Source organism: Meleagris gallopavo, chromosome 4 (assembly GCF_000146605.3).
Source record: "Meleagris gallopavo isolate NT-WF06-2002-E0010 breed Aviagen turkey brand Nicholas breeding stock chromosome 4, Turkey_5.1, whole genome shotgun sequence".
Taxonomy (NCBI): domain Eukaryota; kingdom Metazoa; phylum Chordata; class Aves; order Galliformes; family Phasianidae; genus Meleagris; species Meleagris gallopavo.
Genome location: NC_015014.2, coordinates 31,097,829 through 31,115,771, shown reverse-complemented (window position 1 = coordinate 31,115,771; position 17,943 = coordinate 31,097,829). Strand labels below are relative to the sequence as shown.

At 40.1% G+C, this 17,943-nt stretch overlaps 1 protein-coding gene across 8 annotated transcripts in view; it reads left to right on the top strand.

Annotated features, from left to right (window-relative positions):
* LOC100548849 (transmembrane protease serine 11E-like) overlaps window positions 1-17,943 on the top strand; it is a 42,997-nt gene that overhangs the window by 19,087 nt on the left and 5,967 nt on the right. For 3 of the 8 annotated variants that reach the window (XM_031553077.1, XM_019614709.2, XM_019614707.2), the window contains 6 exons: window positions 5,986-6,096; window positions 11,800-11,923; window positions 12,950-13,065; window positions 14,803-14,870; window positions 16,601-16,764; window positions 17,748-17,786. In XM_031553077.1, the coding sequence (XP_031408937.1) occupies window positions 6,004-6,096; window positions 11,800-11,923; window positions 12,950-13,065; window positions 14,803-14,870; window positions 16,601-16,764; window positions 17,748-17,786 (604 nt within the window). In that variant the 5' untranslated portion in view covers window positions 5,986-6,003. Of the gene's footprint in view, window positions 1-5,985; window positions 6,097-6,447; window positions 6,491-9,735; window positions 9,807-10,256; window positions 10,533-11,794; window positions 11,924-12,949; window positions 13,066-14,802; window positions 14,871-16,600; window positions 16,765-17,747; window positions 17,787-17,943 lie in introns of those variants that run through there. The other 5 variants (XM_019614711.2, XM_019614712.2, XM_019614718.2 and 2 more) reach the window with 4 other exon arrangements.

Below are 17,943 nucleotides of genomic sequence, written 5' to 3'. Positions count from 1 at the left end.
TACTTTCCTGAATTTAAATGCCTGCTATTCATGGCAAACATAATGAATAAATGTTCCAAGGTCTGCTTTACCATATCTCTAGATTCTGATCTGCTCTATTCTCTGCCATCACCTTTACTTTCTTTTTCTAGAAACCTGAGCTGTGCTCAAGATCATGACCCCTTCTATTTATTTCAGTGTCTTTTTTTCATACAGACTCGTGGTAACACATGGATACTTTGTCATGACAGGCACGTTCTTGATTTCATCCTTCCCAGTAGGAATAAGTTAATTACATTTGTTTTCTAGTAGAAAAATTATGGTAAGCAGAAAACAATATCTTTTTAAGTCCATTTTTATTCAGTAGAGATGAACTTAAATCCAGAAACAAATTATAAGGAGAGATTTTTTTCTTAATCCCTCTGCTCTCCTTTTCCACTCTTGTTACTTTGCCTTTAACAAACCTTGTGTTTTAGTCTTCCAAGCATGTGCATCACCTTGTGTACCTCAATTGCCCTCTTACAGTTATGGGTAGCAATCTTCAGCTAGTGGGCGTTAACAAAATGATGACGACTTGAATCAGCTGTAGACTGATGCCTGCATATCTGTTTCTAATTCTGCACTAATTTCTACCTGGACAACTCATTACAAGGATGATTGTTTTTGCTTTTCTACTGTTACAGATTTGCCCAAGGAGAGGCCAAACACTATAGCAATAGGCATGTATACGTCTCAATCTCTTTTAAAGAAGCAAATGGGAACAGTCATGGCAAACGCAATGGGGAAAAGCTTCCCCTAACAGCCCTTGTGACAATTACGATGACACATTAGTATAGTAAGATCTTGTTAATGGCTTAGTGTTTAAGACAATTCTTCAGCTTTCTGCATGTCGGGGCAGTTCATGATAATGTGTGTTTCTCAATTAGGGAAGAGATTGACAAGGCAGAAGGAGTCTCCAACCAGAAAATTACTTCATGATAATGCAGAGGAATTTTTTTTTAAATGCTTTAAGTGTGAGATTGAGTAAATGCAGCTTGACTCAGTCCTAGGTGAATCTATACAATTTGTTTTTAAAAGAGCAGGAAGTAAAACAAGATTTGGGGAAAAAAAAAAGTTGAGTCATCGGTCTTAAAATAAATAAATAAAAAATTATGTGCCCCTGTCTTTGGATCTCTCCCCCATTTGCTTTTAATATGTGTGAGTTGAATTTTGTTGGTAGCATAGCAATATACAGGTATAACTGAGGATTTCTAAAAACCCATTTGTTCAGTTTGCTTGTTCAGTAATCTCTGCTGTAAGCAATCTGCAGCTTGCATACAGTCTATTTAGACTGTTCACTGTTGAACAGGGCATATCCAGTAGCTTGTGCTGATACCACTGTAGCTGAGCGGCCTAATCCTGCTAGTATTATTACTGACCAATCAAAAAAATGCTAAGAGCAGTTATATCTAATGAACACCTTTCCAAAGGTTGATACAGGATTTAGCTTTGGTCATGGCTTTCTTCTTCTCTCCTTTGTGCAAAGAATGAGATTGAAGTTGTGGGATGTTAGGTCTTTTTTTGAGTGATGCTAAGGATATCTGAGCATTTATGAAACAGAGTACTGAGATCCTTTTGGGAAATTCAGCTCTCTGTGAACCACATAGGAAACTTTGGTGCTTATGGAAGGTATTTCCACATGAGAGCTGAAGCTGTGAACCTGTTCCGGGTGTCAGCTGCATATTCACTCCTTCAAGAATTTTAATCCTCAGTAGCAGAGTTAGGTTTAAGTAATACATGTGCTTTACTGTCATAGAGTCTCTGTTTAGAGACCTTTTAAGAAAAAAAAATCTAGCTTTGTGTAACGTTTCTTCCAGCTTCTGTTCCTGAGTTACTGTGATTGAGCGTTACTTTGATTCTCGTGTTCAGAGTTTGGCTTTTTTGGAGACCTGACATGAGCAAGATGGTCTGGTTTGACTGGTCTGTGGCCAGGGTAAGGCTAGAGAAGGCTGTAGTGTTGGACCTTGACTTCTTGAAGAGAGAACTGGGGTCCAAACAAAATAGTGGAATCTTTGTAAATGCAGGTATCTTCTCAGGAGTTTTGTGTCCTAATATGAATTTAGGACTGTTGTGAATGAAATGGTCTGTGTTTTCTTGTCAGGTGATTACTACCTCACTTATTTCTTTTTTCCTTACTATTTATGAATACAATGAATAGAAGAGATTCCTATGAGATGTAACTTGGCTTCACCAAAAATCATTATCATTTTCCTCTCTTTATTTTAATTTGTTTTTCTATCTTTAGCCTTTGTATATCATGGCAGCTCAGATCTTTTAAGAAACCCTTTGTAAGACATTTTGTTTAAGTCAGACCTGCCTTTTTCACTGACTTGCTCAGCAATTGATGTAGGTTTTCAAAGCAGAACTTGGATTCACAAATTCTATTATGATTCTACCCCATATTACATGTTGATGGGAATACTTGTTATTTTTATTACTTAGTTGCTTGTACTAATTTAGCTCTTTGTGGATCTTAACTATGCTGTCAAAAGTGTTTGGATTTGTTGGTTTTTTTTTGTGGATTTTTTTTAGGAAGTGGTAATGAGTGAGAGGCTGCATACCATCAGCAAGTCTAGTTTTTTCATCCTTTATCAGGTTGAATATTGTCTGTTCTCAAGAGCTATCTTCTTGCTGTTAGCTTTTCATTCCACTCTCTTCTACTGATAATTTTTTTCTAAGACAAATCATCTAGTTGGTTCTAACATGCCTCTATCTGAATTTTTTTCTAAGACAAATCATCTAGTTGGTTCTGACATGCCTCTATCTGGCTGTGTTTGTGCAATTTATGTGCCTAAATGTATAACCCTTTCCATTCTTTCACCTGTTCTGGGATATGCTTATTTGTTCCCCAGTGTTAGTTTTTTCTTTATATATACCCTTGAGATTTCTGAAGGCTGTTTTATTTGACAAACAGAATGATGTCTTGAAATATGTATGTCTCCAGAGAACATGCAGTTCTTTTTAGGTTCTCCCTTGGATGCTTTGATTTTTCTGTATGCATATGGTTGCGGTCTTTAAAATTGAACATGGCAGTATCTGGTCTTCTTGCTTTGGTCTCCCTGTAGAAGTGTTGACTTAAATGCTGGTACTGTTCAGGTACATGGTAGGACTATTATGAAGCAACTCTTGATTCAGACCCGACTGGTACGTAAAATTGCTTTCCACCTTGTGAGTTTCCTCACAGCATGCAGAAATCTAGTATTACCTGACTGCTCAGAGTAAGGATTTTAGATTTTATTTGAAAGTAATTGAAATAATTGTTCTCTGGCATTTTCCTTGTCTTCCTGCCACCACATTTCCTTTAGGCCACCTATGTAGCTGTGTTTACGTCCTTGTTTAAGGTAAAGTATTCTGGGCCTGTGATACCACTATTTTCTCAGATAATTCTGTTAAACATGGGAAGCATTGCTTTGGCTTTCTGTCTCTGCATCCTGTTCACAATGGACTTTCTTTTTTAACTTCTCTTTATTTTTTGTTGTCAACATGATGTATTCTTTACTTGAGGATGCAGTGTCTACTACAGCGTTCAGAACAGTGTATCCTCTGTGCATCAAAATGCTTTCTGCTAGTCAATTTGTAATGCTTGTATGCTATTCCTGTTAGGATGTACAGGTGTTGTTTTCCTAATCATCCTTTGCTAGGCTCCATCTACCCCCTAAGCAGTCCCTGATGATTCTGCACCTCTCTTTCTTATTCTGTTGCTTTAGCCATGCACTGAGACTGCTTTCCTACTGGCTGTTAGGGGCATTCTGGTCTTTGGCTTCCCACTTGGCATCCTACATTCTGCCTGCAGACTCTCCTTCCCTTACTTGTAGTGGTACCTATGCAGATCACAAACTCTGCTAATTCCTCAGCATTTCCCAGTTTGTCCAGGCTTCTCTTTGCACCAACAGGCACAATCTCTCTGCAGTCATGCCCTAAACCTGTTAGGTACTTGGTGATGGTGGCTATTTATCTGAGTTGAAAGGGACACTTAAAGGTGTTATAGTCCAACTTCCCTCAAAATGAACAGGGACATCTGCAGCTAGATCAGGTTGCATAGAGCCCTGTCCAGTCTGACCTTGAATGTCTTTAGGGATGGGGCATCCACCACCTGTCTGAGCAACCTTTCCCAGTGCCTTACCATCCTTACTGTAAAAACAAAACAAACCCCCCTCCCCCCCAAAAAAAATACTTCTTCCTTATATCAAATCTAAATCTCCCCTCCTTTAGTTTGAAACTATTTCCCTTTGTCCTGCCACAGCAGACTCTGCTTAAGAATTTGTCTCCTTCCTTATTATATCTTCCTTTTAGATACTAGAAGGCCACTACCAGATCTCCCCAGAACCTTCTCTTCTCCAGGCTTAACAGCTCCAGTTCTCTCTGCCTGTCCTCATAGGGTATATGTTCTATCTATTGAATCATTTTTGTGGCCTTTCTCTGGACATGCTGTAAAAGGTTCACATCCCTCCTTTACTGAGGACTTCACAAGATTTTACTGTCCTTTTATTCTAACTGGAGTTTCTGCTGCAAAGAAGTATTGTCTCTACAAGAGTGTACAGGAGATAGAGGACCATTAGTCAGGGTTGTTACATCCTTCACCAGTTTTGGTTCCTTCTTAACGTTAAACTAGATCTGAAAAAAGCTTTTCCAAAGAGCTCTGTCTCTGAGTATTTGGGAGTGCCAGAAATATTCATACCACCTGCACCACCTGGGTCAGGTAATCATATGATATTTGATTCTTTACCCTCAGAAATTCTCACCCTCTAGCTAGGCTTTTGTCTACACTTCTCTTGCATATCTAGACTGACTCAATAAAAGTTTGCCATTATGGAATGGAAGTGCAGCTTGCGGTTGAAGTATTAAGAAACAGTAACGTGATGCATTATTAGTAACTGTACTTATTGAATTTCATAATAAATTATGAAGATACCCTGACTGAATCTAAATTATGAGAAGCCTGCTGTTTAACTCTGTTTTGTACAAAAGAAGCTGACCTTCCTAAGACGGCAGTACTCCAGTTATTTGGCTATGGACTTGATGTAAGGTAGAAGCAAAAGCTCCAGCCACATAAGAAGTACTTGGAGCAGCATGTTTCTTAGCTGGTGATTCCCGAGTTACAGAGGAGTCAAATGAAGGCCATTCAGGAGCAGGGAAAGAATCCTTAGACGTTAGAAAATCTATTGCAGCAAAGCAAAGAAAGTATTTGCCACATACACAAACCTCTTTGTCTGATGTTCTGTCTTCTAAATTGGCTTTCTAGAACAAATCTGTGCATAAGGTTGTCTGGGCATATATGTTTTTGAGTAAATTTAATGAACTTAAAATTGAGTACAAATTGAGAAATGCTACCTTAGGTTAGTTTGTGCTTGTGATAATTGACTTCACAATTAACTTGCCATAACTAGCACAAGTAGAAATGCCTATGTAGACATGAATACCACATGTCCATCTTGGAAAAAGTCTTCTAGGTTACATGTCTGTGGCTAGGAGGTCTCAATCAAAATCAACATCTAAGAAGCTAGGGAAGAATCACAGACTTGTCCTCATAATAACAACTACACAGAAGTTCTTATCTGGCCAAACAGTACCTTTCAAGGCAGCTGGGGCAAATGCAGCTGAGCCTTCATCAATACGCATCAGCTCTTTATCTGACCTCAGATTGAACACTCTCTCTAACACAAGCAACTCTTTCGTACTGGTCCTGACTATAATTTCTGTTTGTTTGTTTTTTTAATTATACCAAAGAAGGAAATAAGTTTTGTATCCTCACAGAATTTTCATGTCTCTTCTGATTTGGGGTGTTGCAGGGCGTGTAGTTAATGCTCTGAAAAGGCTTTGGGATTCCTGGATGAAAGGTGTGATGAAAGAAGTGTACTGTTATTGTTTTAGGGGAGGAATCATGCTACTGGGTAAGCCTCTGTCACTGAGACTTGCTGGACTTGTTTGTTCTGACTTGCCTATGACTCCTTTCTTTCCTAATTCAAGCGATAAAGCCTCAAGTCTATGCTGAGATGCCGCACAGTGTGTTGTGGAGTTCAGGACGGTACATCTCTCAGACAAAAGACCCTCTTCCTGATCTCTCACTGGTACTCAAAGGTGAGTGCTACAGCCAACTAACTTGCTACTCGGTGGTTTGTGCAGCATGGTTACATAGCATATGGATTTTTGGGGCAATTTCTGGGCTTTGACCAAGGTGGGGGTTGGAGAATGAATGGCTCTAGTTCTGAGCTAATTTCTGATTTGGGCTACCTTTTATGCAACAGTAATCATTATACTTCCCCCTTTCTCCTCACCCAAAAAGCGTTCATTTTCCAAGAACTCCTTGGCTCCTCTACAGTGTGGTACAGTGATAAGGCAAGGTGGTCCATGGCCACAGGGGATTGTGGGGGGCAAGTGAGAACTCTCTCACTACACTGTAACTCTGATCTACACTTCTTGCTGCTGCAGTTAATGTGTTGAAGTCGCAATTGCTGGCAGCGTGGTATGGATGGTAAGTAGATTGAAGTCATAAAAGTAGCTTCTTGTGTTTCTGTTTACTTTAGTGGAGTTTTTTGCAGTCAGTGAAGTGTTAATATGTGCAGAATCCTTTTGGAAGTGTACCAAATCTTGTACCACACTGTTTCACCACCCTATCTTGGAATGAAAGTCTGGCAGAAAAAAACGGATACTATAACTATTTGTCTAGTATTTCTCTACTGGAGTAATGTGAAAAGGGGAGGAATGGCAGATAGAGTTCTTTTCAAAAGCTGAAAACCAGAAACCTACTGCTATATTCTGAAACTGATGAACTAATAGAATAAGGCAGTAGCCTATGGCCAAAGTATAAAATGATGTAGAAGTTGCAGAACCATATTGTAAACTGATTGTGTTCAGTAGCCAAGTACTTAATTTCCCTTACACTATAGTGACTTTGCGTACCTTCATGCACGCTGTAAAGTCCTTGAGGATGTACCTTCTTAATTCTCCTAAAACTTGTTACGAACAGGAGAGTCTTTCCCAAGATGTTGTTTGTGACAATCAATTAGAGAAAAATGTTATTAATCAAGTTCATTTCAGTTGTTAGCCTTGTTATGTCTCACAGATTGTACACATACTTGTGTACAAATATGGTAGGCAGGGTCTATCCCAACAGTTAAAGAACTTACAATCTCCTAAAAGCTATACACAAAATGGATGAGAAAAAGAAACAAAACAATGCTTTGTGGTGATTGCAGAGTTGATTGAATAATCAGGGAAGACTGTATGAGCAGCATTTTTTGTTGTCTTAGATTTCATGCCAGAGGCTAACTGCTGCTCTTGAATCTTGCTGCAAAGACAAGCTGTTGTCTTTGCCTAGCTATAGAGAGTTCTTGAGAAGCAACAAGACCTTAGCAGAGTTGGGCAGTTAAGAGAAGAAGTAGAAGAAAAGCACTAGATTGATGCAATTGCTTATGGCAGAGGTAGGAGTGGAATTAAACATTGTTAGTGTGGCCATGTGCTTTTGCTACTGGTCTCCTGGGGTTAACCAGACATACTCTAGATGCTGCCATTCCAATCATCCTGCCAAAGAAAGTTGCTTCAGGGATATAGTTTAATGTTGCACTTACTGAGCCAGCAGGTAAGTTTATTCAGTTGTCTTGTGAAACACCCCCATTTCTATGAAGAGTGATTGGAGTGATTGTGGGACTGTGCCTGAATCCTAGAATGGAAAACTGGGCATGCCTTAAGTATGGAGAGACCCTCATCAGCATGTTTGCAGACCACGTTCTTTTCTGAGAGTGCTGCAATATCATTGAGCAGGAATTGAACTAAACGTATTATAGGAAGACAATAGCAGATCAGATGGCAAAATGGAAGGGCTGATATGATCTATTCTATGCCAAACTTGGCAGAACACTTTGAATAAGTAATGTTGCTTAAAAAAAAATCAGTAATGTTGGACCCATTTGAAAGCAAATATAGGTAAGAAGTGCTATGAAGGCTTAGGTTAAGAGATGAGAAAAAATCAAGGGCAGATTCCTAAAACATAGTAGGGCAACCTTCCCTGCTAACCCAGTACCTAGTCCCTTTTCCCAGGACATAGGTGACAATTTGACTTCCTTTCTTTGTCTGAACTGTTTTCCATTTAACAAAGATCAGTTTTTTGGAACTGATGTTATAGAGGCTTCTGGTTAAGCACAGCAGTTCAACTAGAAAAGATGGCAACTTGAAATGCTATCCATTCTCTCACTGATTTTACAAGGAAGATCAGACTTGTACTCCAGTAAAATTTCAATATTAGTGTTTCATGATGTGTCAGTAACTATTAATACAGCTTTTTCTTGCTACATTTCACTTATTTTTAAAATATCCTATATCAGAGCTTGTTATATACGTATAAACACATTAAAGATGTGTTTATATAGAACTAAGTTATTTCTGAAGTTCATTTGGATGGCTTTTTTTCCATATGTGATAACTTTTTAACCATCAAAATGCTTTCTTTGGTGCAGAGCAAAGATGTGTAAAGTATGAGAATAATAGTTCACATTTGCAGACCTAATGAACCATGACAAGAGCTTGTCAGGCACTACAGTCACTGGATCATTGTGGTCTTCTTGGAAATGAAGTGGTTTTTAAATGAGCACTGACTGCTAGAGGAGGTCTGGTGTTCGTTCATAGTCTCACTAAGAGTTTTGTTCTGAAACTTTTTGCTGTATAGTACAGACCAAAAGCCTCCTGATATAGACTGTGAGGAGGTAGTTTTCAAAGCAGGGAAGACTCAGCCTTCCAAGTGGAGATCTCTCAAGGATTACTTTTGAGGAATTAAGGTTATTTTCATGCTCTTACTAAAGTGGCTGCTGTGCTGGAGGACGAGTCTATTGGTGTTTCCTGAATTCTCTTGGATTTCTCTCCTGAGAACAAAATGGCAGGTTGCTGTAGTTTGGACAGTAAAAAAAATAATAAAAATATATATCGATGTATGTTATAAGGAAAAGATGCATCTGTAAATGAAGGTGATCGGGTCATCTCTGCCTCTGCATTCTTCAGCACCACAGAGGAGTCACTGTTTCTTTAGCCAAGGGTGTGTAGTAGGGTGGAGCAGAGTTTTGGTGACTGAAGCGTAGAGAAGATCATGCAGATTTTGATCCCTGAACATAGGGGTCCACCTGCCACTGAACTATTTAACTACAAAGACAGCAGTCCAAGGCACAGGAGTCCCTGCCAGGTGGTTATTCTTGTAAAGCATGAGAATCCTGCACTTCATGATATAATAGCAAAAAGACTAGAGGAGAGAAGGAGCTAGTTGGTGATGTAATGTGTGATTACTGACTGAATATGCAGAGTGGACGTAATCTGAACAAGAACTGGCTCTTCCTAACATTGTAGTCAGCCTTGGCATGTGCTGCTCCAGTGCAAGCAGTACATGCTTAGTGCTGCCTGTACTCGAGCTTTTCTTCAAAGATTATAGCTGCTTTTGGGACAAATGAGGCCATGTTTTGTCTGCTGTTTGATTCCTGGAATGGATGGCTAAAGATTATTTCTTATAAAGCTCTAAACAGAGAGCTTTTCCTTCCCATTGCCTTTGCACAGCTGGTGATAGCAGTTCTGCTGCTGAAGTGAACAGAAATGATAAATGCTGCTTAGTTATCTAGGTCCTGCACTTGAGCAGCACAGCTGAAGGGTGTATACTGGCAGCTGTAAACATGAGGAGGTGGTGGAACTTGACATTTTTACTCCACAAATGATTTCTCTTGTCTCTGTTCTTTTTTTTAGCAAGGTGGAGATAAGAGCATCCTTCTAAAGAGAGGAAACTGGGATTTGAAGAGGTGTTTCTGCTTTAGTTTGTATGTCTATATACAAAGTAACAACCCATATGAATATAGAAATATATTAAGTGCTTCCTTTAAACTATTTTCTTAGGACTGAATACTATGTGCCACTGCAACCTGGAGATTCCATAGAAAGCAATCTTGACTAGCTCAGACTTTGAGGCAGCTCTCACATGCTGTACAATCTGCTTTGCGCAGACCTTCCAACAGAAACTAAGCCTGTCTAGTGGAAAGATGAGTAGATTTGCAGAAAACCTTTGCAACAAAACTTAGCAGTGAACACCACCTATTTGAGAGCATAAAAGCTTTCCTGCTTCCCTTCTTAAGAAACACTCTGGGATATGTGCCAACACTCGCTAGCTAAAACCAAGCTTTTTGATGAGGAGATTACTGTGTGAGTTGTTTTCAACTACCCCTTCTCTTGCTGAACAACTCTGTGAGCAGACATCTCAGCTTCTTTTGTGGCTCTAACATTTTTTTTTTTCTTTTCCTGATTTGTGTTTCCTGCCTTGCCTTCCTCATAGCTTTGCTCAACTTTCTTGCCCTTAAGGCGGAGCATAGAACTCCTTTCACACTCCCCGAACTTCACTATTCTTTGCTGTCATAGGTCTGTGCATTGTGCCTTTTCCTTCACTGCTGGTCTGTCCTCTGAGTGCACATCTTAAGCAACTGGCAGGTTTTGGTGTTATTCTGCTCTGCTGGCTCATTTTTGCTTTCACTGTGCTGCCCTGTTACCTCATGGTGAGAAAAGATGTGAACCCTCCATCTCTCTGCCTGTCTGCTCATTACTACTCCTTTCTTCTCGGGTGTTGTTCAGAAATGACTATGCCAAAAGCCTGAAAAGGGGGAGTATAACATCAAGTGTGTCTGACCCACAGGAAATGCAAACCTGGTTTAGTGGTAATAAAACAGTATGGTGACTAGTCAGCTAAGTGCCTCCTCCTCAGAGCTTGCTATTGTTGTGTTTCACTTCAGTCACTTTGAGGAATTATTCCATATGTTCTTCTAACAACTTGTACTAATGCCAACCACAATGCAGAGACTCAATGCATGGCTTGAGATCAAGTACATAGTACACTGTAGAATTACTAGGGTTCTGAAATAACTGCAGTTAAGGCTTTGCATCATTGTACAGCAACATGTGCAAAGATGCAGTTTTCCTAGTGTTCTCTTCCCTAATGCGGCACCAGAGGAAATAAATGGAAGGAAAAGGCTCATTCTTCCTTTATCCATATGTGAGTCAGGTTCACAGGTCTGTTGTGGGCTTTTAGTGCGTCACTAAGACTGGGTCTTGTTGCCATGTATTGACATGTTAGTAGGTATTTCTCTCCTCTCTGTCAGATTGTCTGGCAGGAGCCACAACACTGTCTCTTACAATGTATGCATGCTTTTGGTGAGAAGAAACCCAAACCCGGTAGGAGACCAATACATGTTACTACTCATAACAGTGAAAAATAACTCAAAACTGTGTTTTATGGCATCTCTTATTTCTCAGAGTGCAGAAGTTACCACATCAGTCAGGAATTATTACAGTCAAGTTCAGTTTAAGCACCTGTATGGGCAGCCAACTGCACTTGAAATCTGTGTAATATTTCTTGATGGGAAATAGTCTCTCCTAGAGATAACTGCACTATACTTGAGGCTTTTCTCAGAGGTGGATGTGAGATAATGAAGGCAAGTTGGGATACAGGAGATTCTTACTAAATATAAAGAAAAAAGCTTTTGCTGTGAGGAGGGTGATCACAGTCTGAACAAGGATCCTGAGGGGCTATGGGATCTCTGTCCTTGGAGATACTAAAAACCTGATAAAACTTGGGGAAACCTGCTCTAATGGGAGCTTGTTTGAGAAGTTCAGACCCCTGGCATTCAGGGGCCTTTCCAACCTACCTGCTTCTGTGAGTCTGTGTCAGTGAGCTGAGTTAAGTAGGGCCAGGTACAGTTTTGCTCAGGATATGCCATTGTGTTTCTAATAGAGTTGAATTTTTACATTTTTTCTTTTCCAGTGCAGATATTGACTCAGATGGACTCAGGAGGGAGGAATGTGAAGCCATGGAAGATAGCTGTCATCATTGTGTCAGTGATAATTGGTTTGGCTCTCATCATTGGCTTGATTTCTTATTTTTTGTGCCATTGTAAGTGCATTATCTTTGTTGTCTTGAGTATCTATTGTGTTTCACTTGTTGTTGTAGTCCTGCCCAGTTATTTAAGTATGAAATCCACTGCGGGTATAGAATCTGCATGGGAACTTATTAGATCCTGTTAAAGTCCTATATTGACTGAAAATCCGTCAAGAATACTTAAAATATCACTTACTTGAATGGGGATTTAAAGTTTGTCCATTCTTCAGTTTGTCTTGCCCTGCTACCTCCGCTGTTATCCATGGTTAGGCAGTAACTGTGTGTTGTGTGGAAGCCCAGAAGTATGTCTTAACACTCAGGTGTTGTATGCGTAGTAATCTTGGTCTTGAACAAGGTTTTTGCAGAAACAATCTGGGTACATCATTACAAAAAAAGAGAGGTTTGGGTTTTCTGGAGTCCTGATTGCCAAGGACTCTGTTTCACTAGTAATTGAGTGATGCCACTCTCTTCTCAGTCTACTGCAGGGAGGTGAGGGGTTTTGAAATTAATTCCTGCTGTGACAGAACTAGCTGTGTTGCTGACTTTGCTCACCAAGATTCAGCGAGGCCATGGATAATCAAAGGATGCTAGACAATGTAGTGGCAGAGCTGTAGCTTATTTTTGCAAATAGCTTTTTGCTAATTCTGTATCGTAAGGGCCATCAGCCTTCACCCGAAAGACAAATTTTAAACTTAACCCAGCTGCTGAATGAATGTGAACAGCTCTGGGAGGGCCACCTGCCTCTGAGGGACAGGAATATGCCAGAAGGCATCTAGTCTGATGGTCCTCAGAGAAGATTTGTAGTGGATGTAATTTAGAGCTGCTTGGGATGGTTGTAAAGGTGGAAGTAAGTCCTTAGCTGTGTGGTGTGGCAAGATGTCCCAGATCCACCTTGCCTCACTATGCTGTCCAGAGTCTGGCCACAGCTGATAATGTTGCAACCAGAGCCTGGGAGTCTTGTGCCATGCCCTGCACAGAACTATGTGTGTCTGATTCGTACTGAAGGAATGAAGCAACTTGTTCTCTTCCTCTCTTATGTAGATCAGGACCGATATTACAATGCAACTTTCCTTATCACCAATGTCCCATATGATCCTCAGTATGGAAGGCAAACAACGGAGGAGTTCAGATACTTGAGCCAAGAGATTGAAACCACGGTAAACTAAGTTGTTTCTCTGTCTCTATCTGGCATATGGTGAAGAGTCATACAATTGTGTGATTGGAAATAAGAGTCAGGGGTGATTGTGCTTCATGCTCATGTACCTAGATTATGTAGACTATATCGGGCTATTCCAAGGGCAGAAGGTAGGAGAATTAAATATTGGAGTAAGTGGAGTCTTTTCTCTGGCTCTGCCATTCACCTATGCTTAATGGTTTAGCCTACTCAGTTTGCTACTGCCAACAGAGAAACTGTCAATGACAATGTTAAATTTTAAATGCTTGGGAAATAAAGGAGATTGCTGGGGTGGAAGAACTCTACTGAAAGTCTGTCATGCATATGGCTCTCGGCATCATGGTGTCTGCATCCCTTGCAGTTTTTCCTGTGGTACCTATCTTTCCAAATCTTGTAGAGCAGCTTGGTGGTGGTTTTGGTGCTTAGGGTGGATGGGGAAAAACAGCACAATGTGATCAAGGCTGAGTTTATCAGTATTAAATGTTTAGTTCTCTTAAAAATAATCAGGATTTAGATGCCTAACTACTATTAAGAGCTTAGTGGTTTTGCCACAGTTGCACAGGACTTGCACAGAGAGCAGTGAATGATCCTGTACACCGTTACACCAAATCAAGGAGGATTTGGAAGCAGTCATGGACGTAATCAGTGCAGGAATAGCATTCGACTGGTGGAGGACATTCTTTGTTGGCTGGTGATGTGGATTGTACCCTAGCAATTCCAATGCCATGACTTATTGTACTTAAAGATTCTGGGCATTAAAATTGCAGGTCATCCCTATTAAATAAGGACTATACTGTGGAAATCAGTAACTAAAAGCTCAACTGCCCAGCAGAGGAACAGTTTAAACTCTGTGATGCAGTGTTCCAGTTGGGTCTATATAGGGTATAAAACTAGAGCTGTAAGAGGTTGTTTGCCCTGCACGTGCATACTGGCAGCCGTACTGTTGCTTAGCATAGCATTCTTTTTCTTTCAGCAAAGACACCAGAAAACTGGGGTGGTACAGAAAAGAGACAAAAAATACTTCTAAGGTGCACAAAGTACAGTAAGAAAGGCTTATACAGACAAAATAGCAAAAGAAGTCCTGGTAACTTATTTAAAGCAGAAAGTTGGGACTGCATGTCTTTTTGGGAGCTGTTACGTGATTTGGCTCAGGACAAATTCACCCTAGATTGTAGAATCATAGATTCAGACAGTTAATCCTCATTGCTTCTTGTCCTGCCACTGGACACCGCTGAAAAGAATCTGACTCAGTCTTCTATGCAACCTTCTTAGTCATCTTCCAGTCATCTTTATACCCTCCCCAGTCATCTTCTGACACTAGCTTTCAACAGGGAGTGTTAAATTCCTTGTTGCTGTCTCTGCACTCAGAAAGGAGGAATTATACAAGCAGTTCTTCTCTGCTCCACTGTAAACTTGTCAGCTTTGTCTTTTAAATATTACTGTAGTAGTAAAGAGACCTTGCTGTGTGCAAGCAGATAGTAAGCATGTGTGCTGTCTGTTCCAGCAATTGTAATTGAAAAGGTGCCTGGAGAGTAGAACAGAGAGCAGAATTTGCTAACTCAACTGTTTAATTCTGGAATCTCCAATGAAGTTCAGCAGTAGCTCTGTAGAAATGGGGCTCTAAAGGCAGTTTTTGTGTATTAGGGGTTCACAAACTGTTTCAGTTTGAGAGGATGCATGTATTACAAGTGGATTTTGATATACTCTTTTCCTTTAACAGATGTCTAAAGTATTTAAGGGGTCCTTTCTGAGCCGCAAGTACATTAGATCCCATGTTGTCGCTCTAAGGTAAGTAACATGAAGGTCAGGAGCAAGCAGAAATGTGATAAATATAATTCTTTCCTACCCCTTGACCGTAGGGAATGTACATGGTTGCTTATGCTTGGATCATGCTAGTTGGATATCTTAAGTCTTGGCTTGTTGTCACTTTCCTTCTGAACTTTGAACATTTTTGAGGACTCGGGCTACTTCAGAGATCAGGAAGGAAGAGAAAATTGGCCATATACTTCTGCAGATTGATTACCTGAACACTAGTTCTTTGTGGCTGTGATGCAGTAATGAATTGTTAGGTGAACCCAGCCTTCGCTGCTAGTTAAGCGATTGAGTGATCCCGTCAGCTCTTTATTCCACATCATGTTTTCTGTAGAAACTCAAGCTGGTATTTACCACCCTGTATAGTATATAGGAGGAGGTGACTATTCTCCCCCCTCTCTGCAAAGATATGAAGGAATAAATTCCAGTGTGAGGTATCTGCAGAGAGAGGAAAGGAGGCAAGTGAGGCATATGGATATGGAGGTTCTGTGAGACTTTACTAGTCTCCTTTCTTCATGCATGTATTTCTGTCAGTGGTAAGAACCATCACTTCCCTCTTTGTCACGTGATTTGGGTTTGGAGTAGATACATTTCTGGAAGGCCCAAATCTGCTGTGGAATATTTTTCCCTGGACAGCGAAGAATGCCGTGCTTCCTGCGAATGTCCTTTTCCACAGCACTTTGGGACTCTCTTAGAATCATAGAAAGACTTGGATTAGAAGGTACCTTAAAGACCATTCAGTCCCAGCCTCCTATTATGGGCAGATTAGCCACCCACTGGAGCAGGCAGTGCATTACCCCATCCAGCCTGGCTTTGAACATCTCTGGGATGGGACATCCACAGCTTCTCTGGGCAACGTGTTCCACTGCCTCAACACAATCTGTGTAAAGAATTTCCTCTTGTCATCTAGCCTAAGTTTCTCTTCATTTTTTTGAAACTGTTCCTCCTTTTCCTATCACTAGTGACTCATGTAGAAAGTCTCTCTTGCTTTGACCTGTGTCTATGTGGTTATTTCTTTAAGTTGTTTGACATTTTTTTTCCACTGCTGGTTTCTTCTGTAAGCCTCCCATACTCCGTATTAACTGAACTTATAAAATTTCAGTAGACTTCAAGCAACCTCTTTACTTTTTAGGCTGGCTGAACAGTGCACTGCCTCTAAACTTTCACTAGAGACACCTTATCTCATGCAATTGAGCACTGAGTCAGCTTACCTGCATCTCTGCTGTCTTTGCTTCTAGGTTTCTTTTGGTTTTCCTTTAGACTGTTTGTCTGAAGTATTGGTCTTCATATTTTATACTGATATTAAGTGATCATGCCTTGTTCTGATAACACAAACTATTAAGATGTTTTTCTCTGGATCCAAAGGAACTTCCTCATAAACCAACAAGTAATTTTAATGTAAAGAAATATCAGAAGATCTTTTTAATTTCTGTAGGTCTAAGGACTAAGCTGCATAGACACTAAAGGGAGTGATCCTTCCTCTCCTCCCAGAAGATTCTCTCTGATCTTGTTATAATATAAACCAGGCCTTTTGCTGCCTGCTGACATACATCATCCTACCTTGCTTGTGTACAGCTATGCTATTCATTCTGCACATCAGCGCAGACCAGACCTGTTCCCATATAAGGAAGGCAGACATCACAAAGCAGGACACAGAAACTTAGTGGACAAAGAGATGACACCACTTTGTTTATGTTGGTTTGCAGCCCAGATCCTGGTGGAGTGCTTGTATCTGTTGCTCTGGTATTTAAATTTGCCTCAGCTGACAGTAAGGCAACAAGCTGGAGTCATGTCAACAGTGTGTTACGTAGAAGGCTTGAAACAAGCTCAACGTTCTTGAATGTTGACCAGTCTACCATTAAACTCACAGGCAAGTGGCTTAGGTTTTTGTTTATAGCTTGGAATTTGTTCCTCATACTTTCCTAGTTCAGTGTAATGAGTTTCACTTAACTGTGCAAATATGTGCAATTTCTGTTTTCTTTTTTCAGACTTGTGGTGTGGGCAAGCCATATTGCCTTACTGGCTGGCACTCAGGAACCTGAAAGAAGTAGTAGCATTAAGAGAGCTAAAGTTTATATATATGTGAACTCTGCTCTGTGTGTCAGAAGATCTCTGTGTGTGACCTGGCTTTGATACAACAGGTCAATGTAATTCATTGAAAAAAGACCCACCTTGGTAACCCAGGTTCACAGATGACTTTGCTAAGGCAGACAGTGAATTGGAGAGGAAGCTGTATCACCAGGTTCTTAAATGTGAAGTCCTCAAGCTGTTTTAAAAAATGCAAGGCTGAGATGGTTGCTTTTTCCATCATATGTCGTTTCCTTTGCGTATTATTTGCCAGATTGCTGTAGCAAGCATTAATAACCAAACATTCCTTGTACACTAATCTTCTCAGAAGAGTCTGTCCTTGTCTACCACCAGAATCTGTCAGCGGGTTATTTTGCAGGGAAGAAATCAATAACATTACAGTTTAGCTCCAGTCAAGCCCAGTACTGAGGATTTGTGACTGCCTTGTCATAATGAATGTCATCATACGCATATACGCTTCAGTATTGCATAGGCTCCAGCACATACAGATGTTATTTGAGCCTATTTAGTCAACTGCTTTTTTTTTTTTAGCTTTGAGTTAAGACAAGAAAAATGCATCCTTTGGCCTTGCACTTTGAGTGAGGAACAGAAGCATAACAGGACTTACTCAGTAGAGCAAATTACTCTTTTTACCATACTGTTACTACAAGCAGCAATATAAGTAATTTCATTTGTTTGTTGATACAAGGAGTCTGTCTTAAATCTCATATATTTCACATAGCATTGTGAAATATCCTCAGTGTATTTTCTTGTTTTTCATTTCAGAATTGAATAAGGAGAATGGAGATAACCTTATAAACAACTGTAAGTACAAATGTTTTATAGAAATCATCAAGGGACTTAGTGCCATCAGTACAGTGTTTATAAGATTTTTATGCTTGAGATGCAAGTTGAAAACCAACTTTTTTAAGCTACTAGAACAATAGGTAATTCATGAACCAGAGAAGATTTTAGCTCTTTT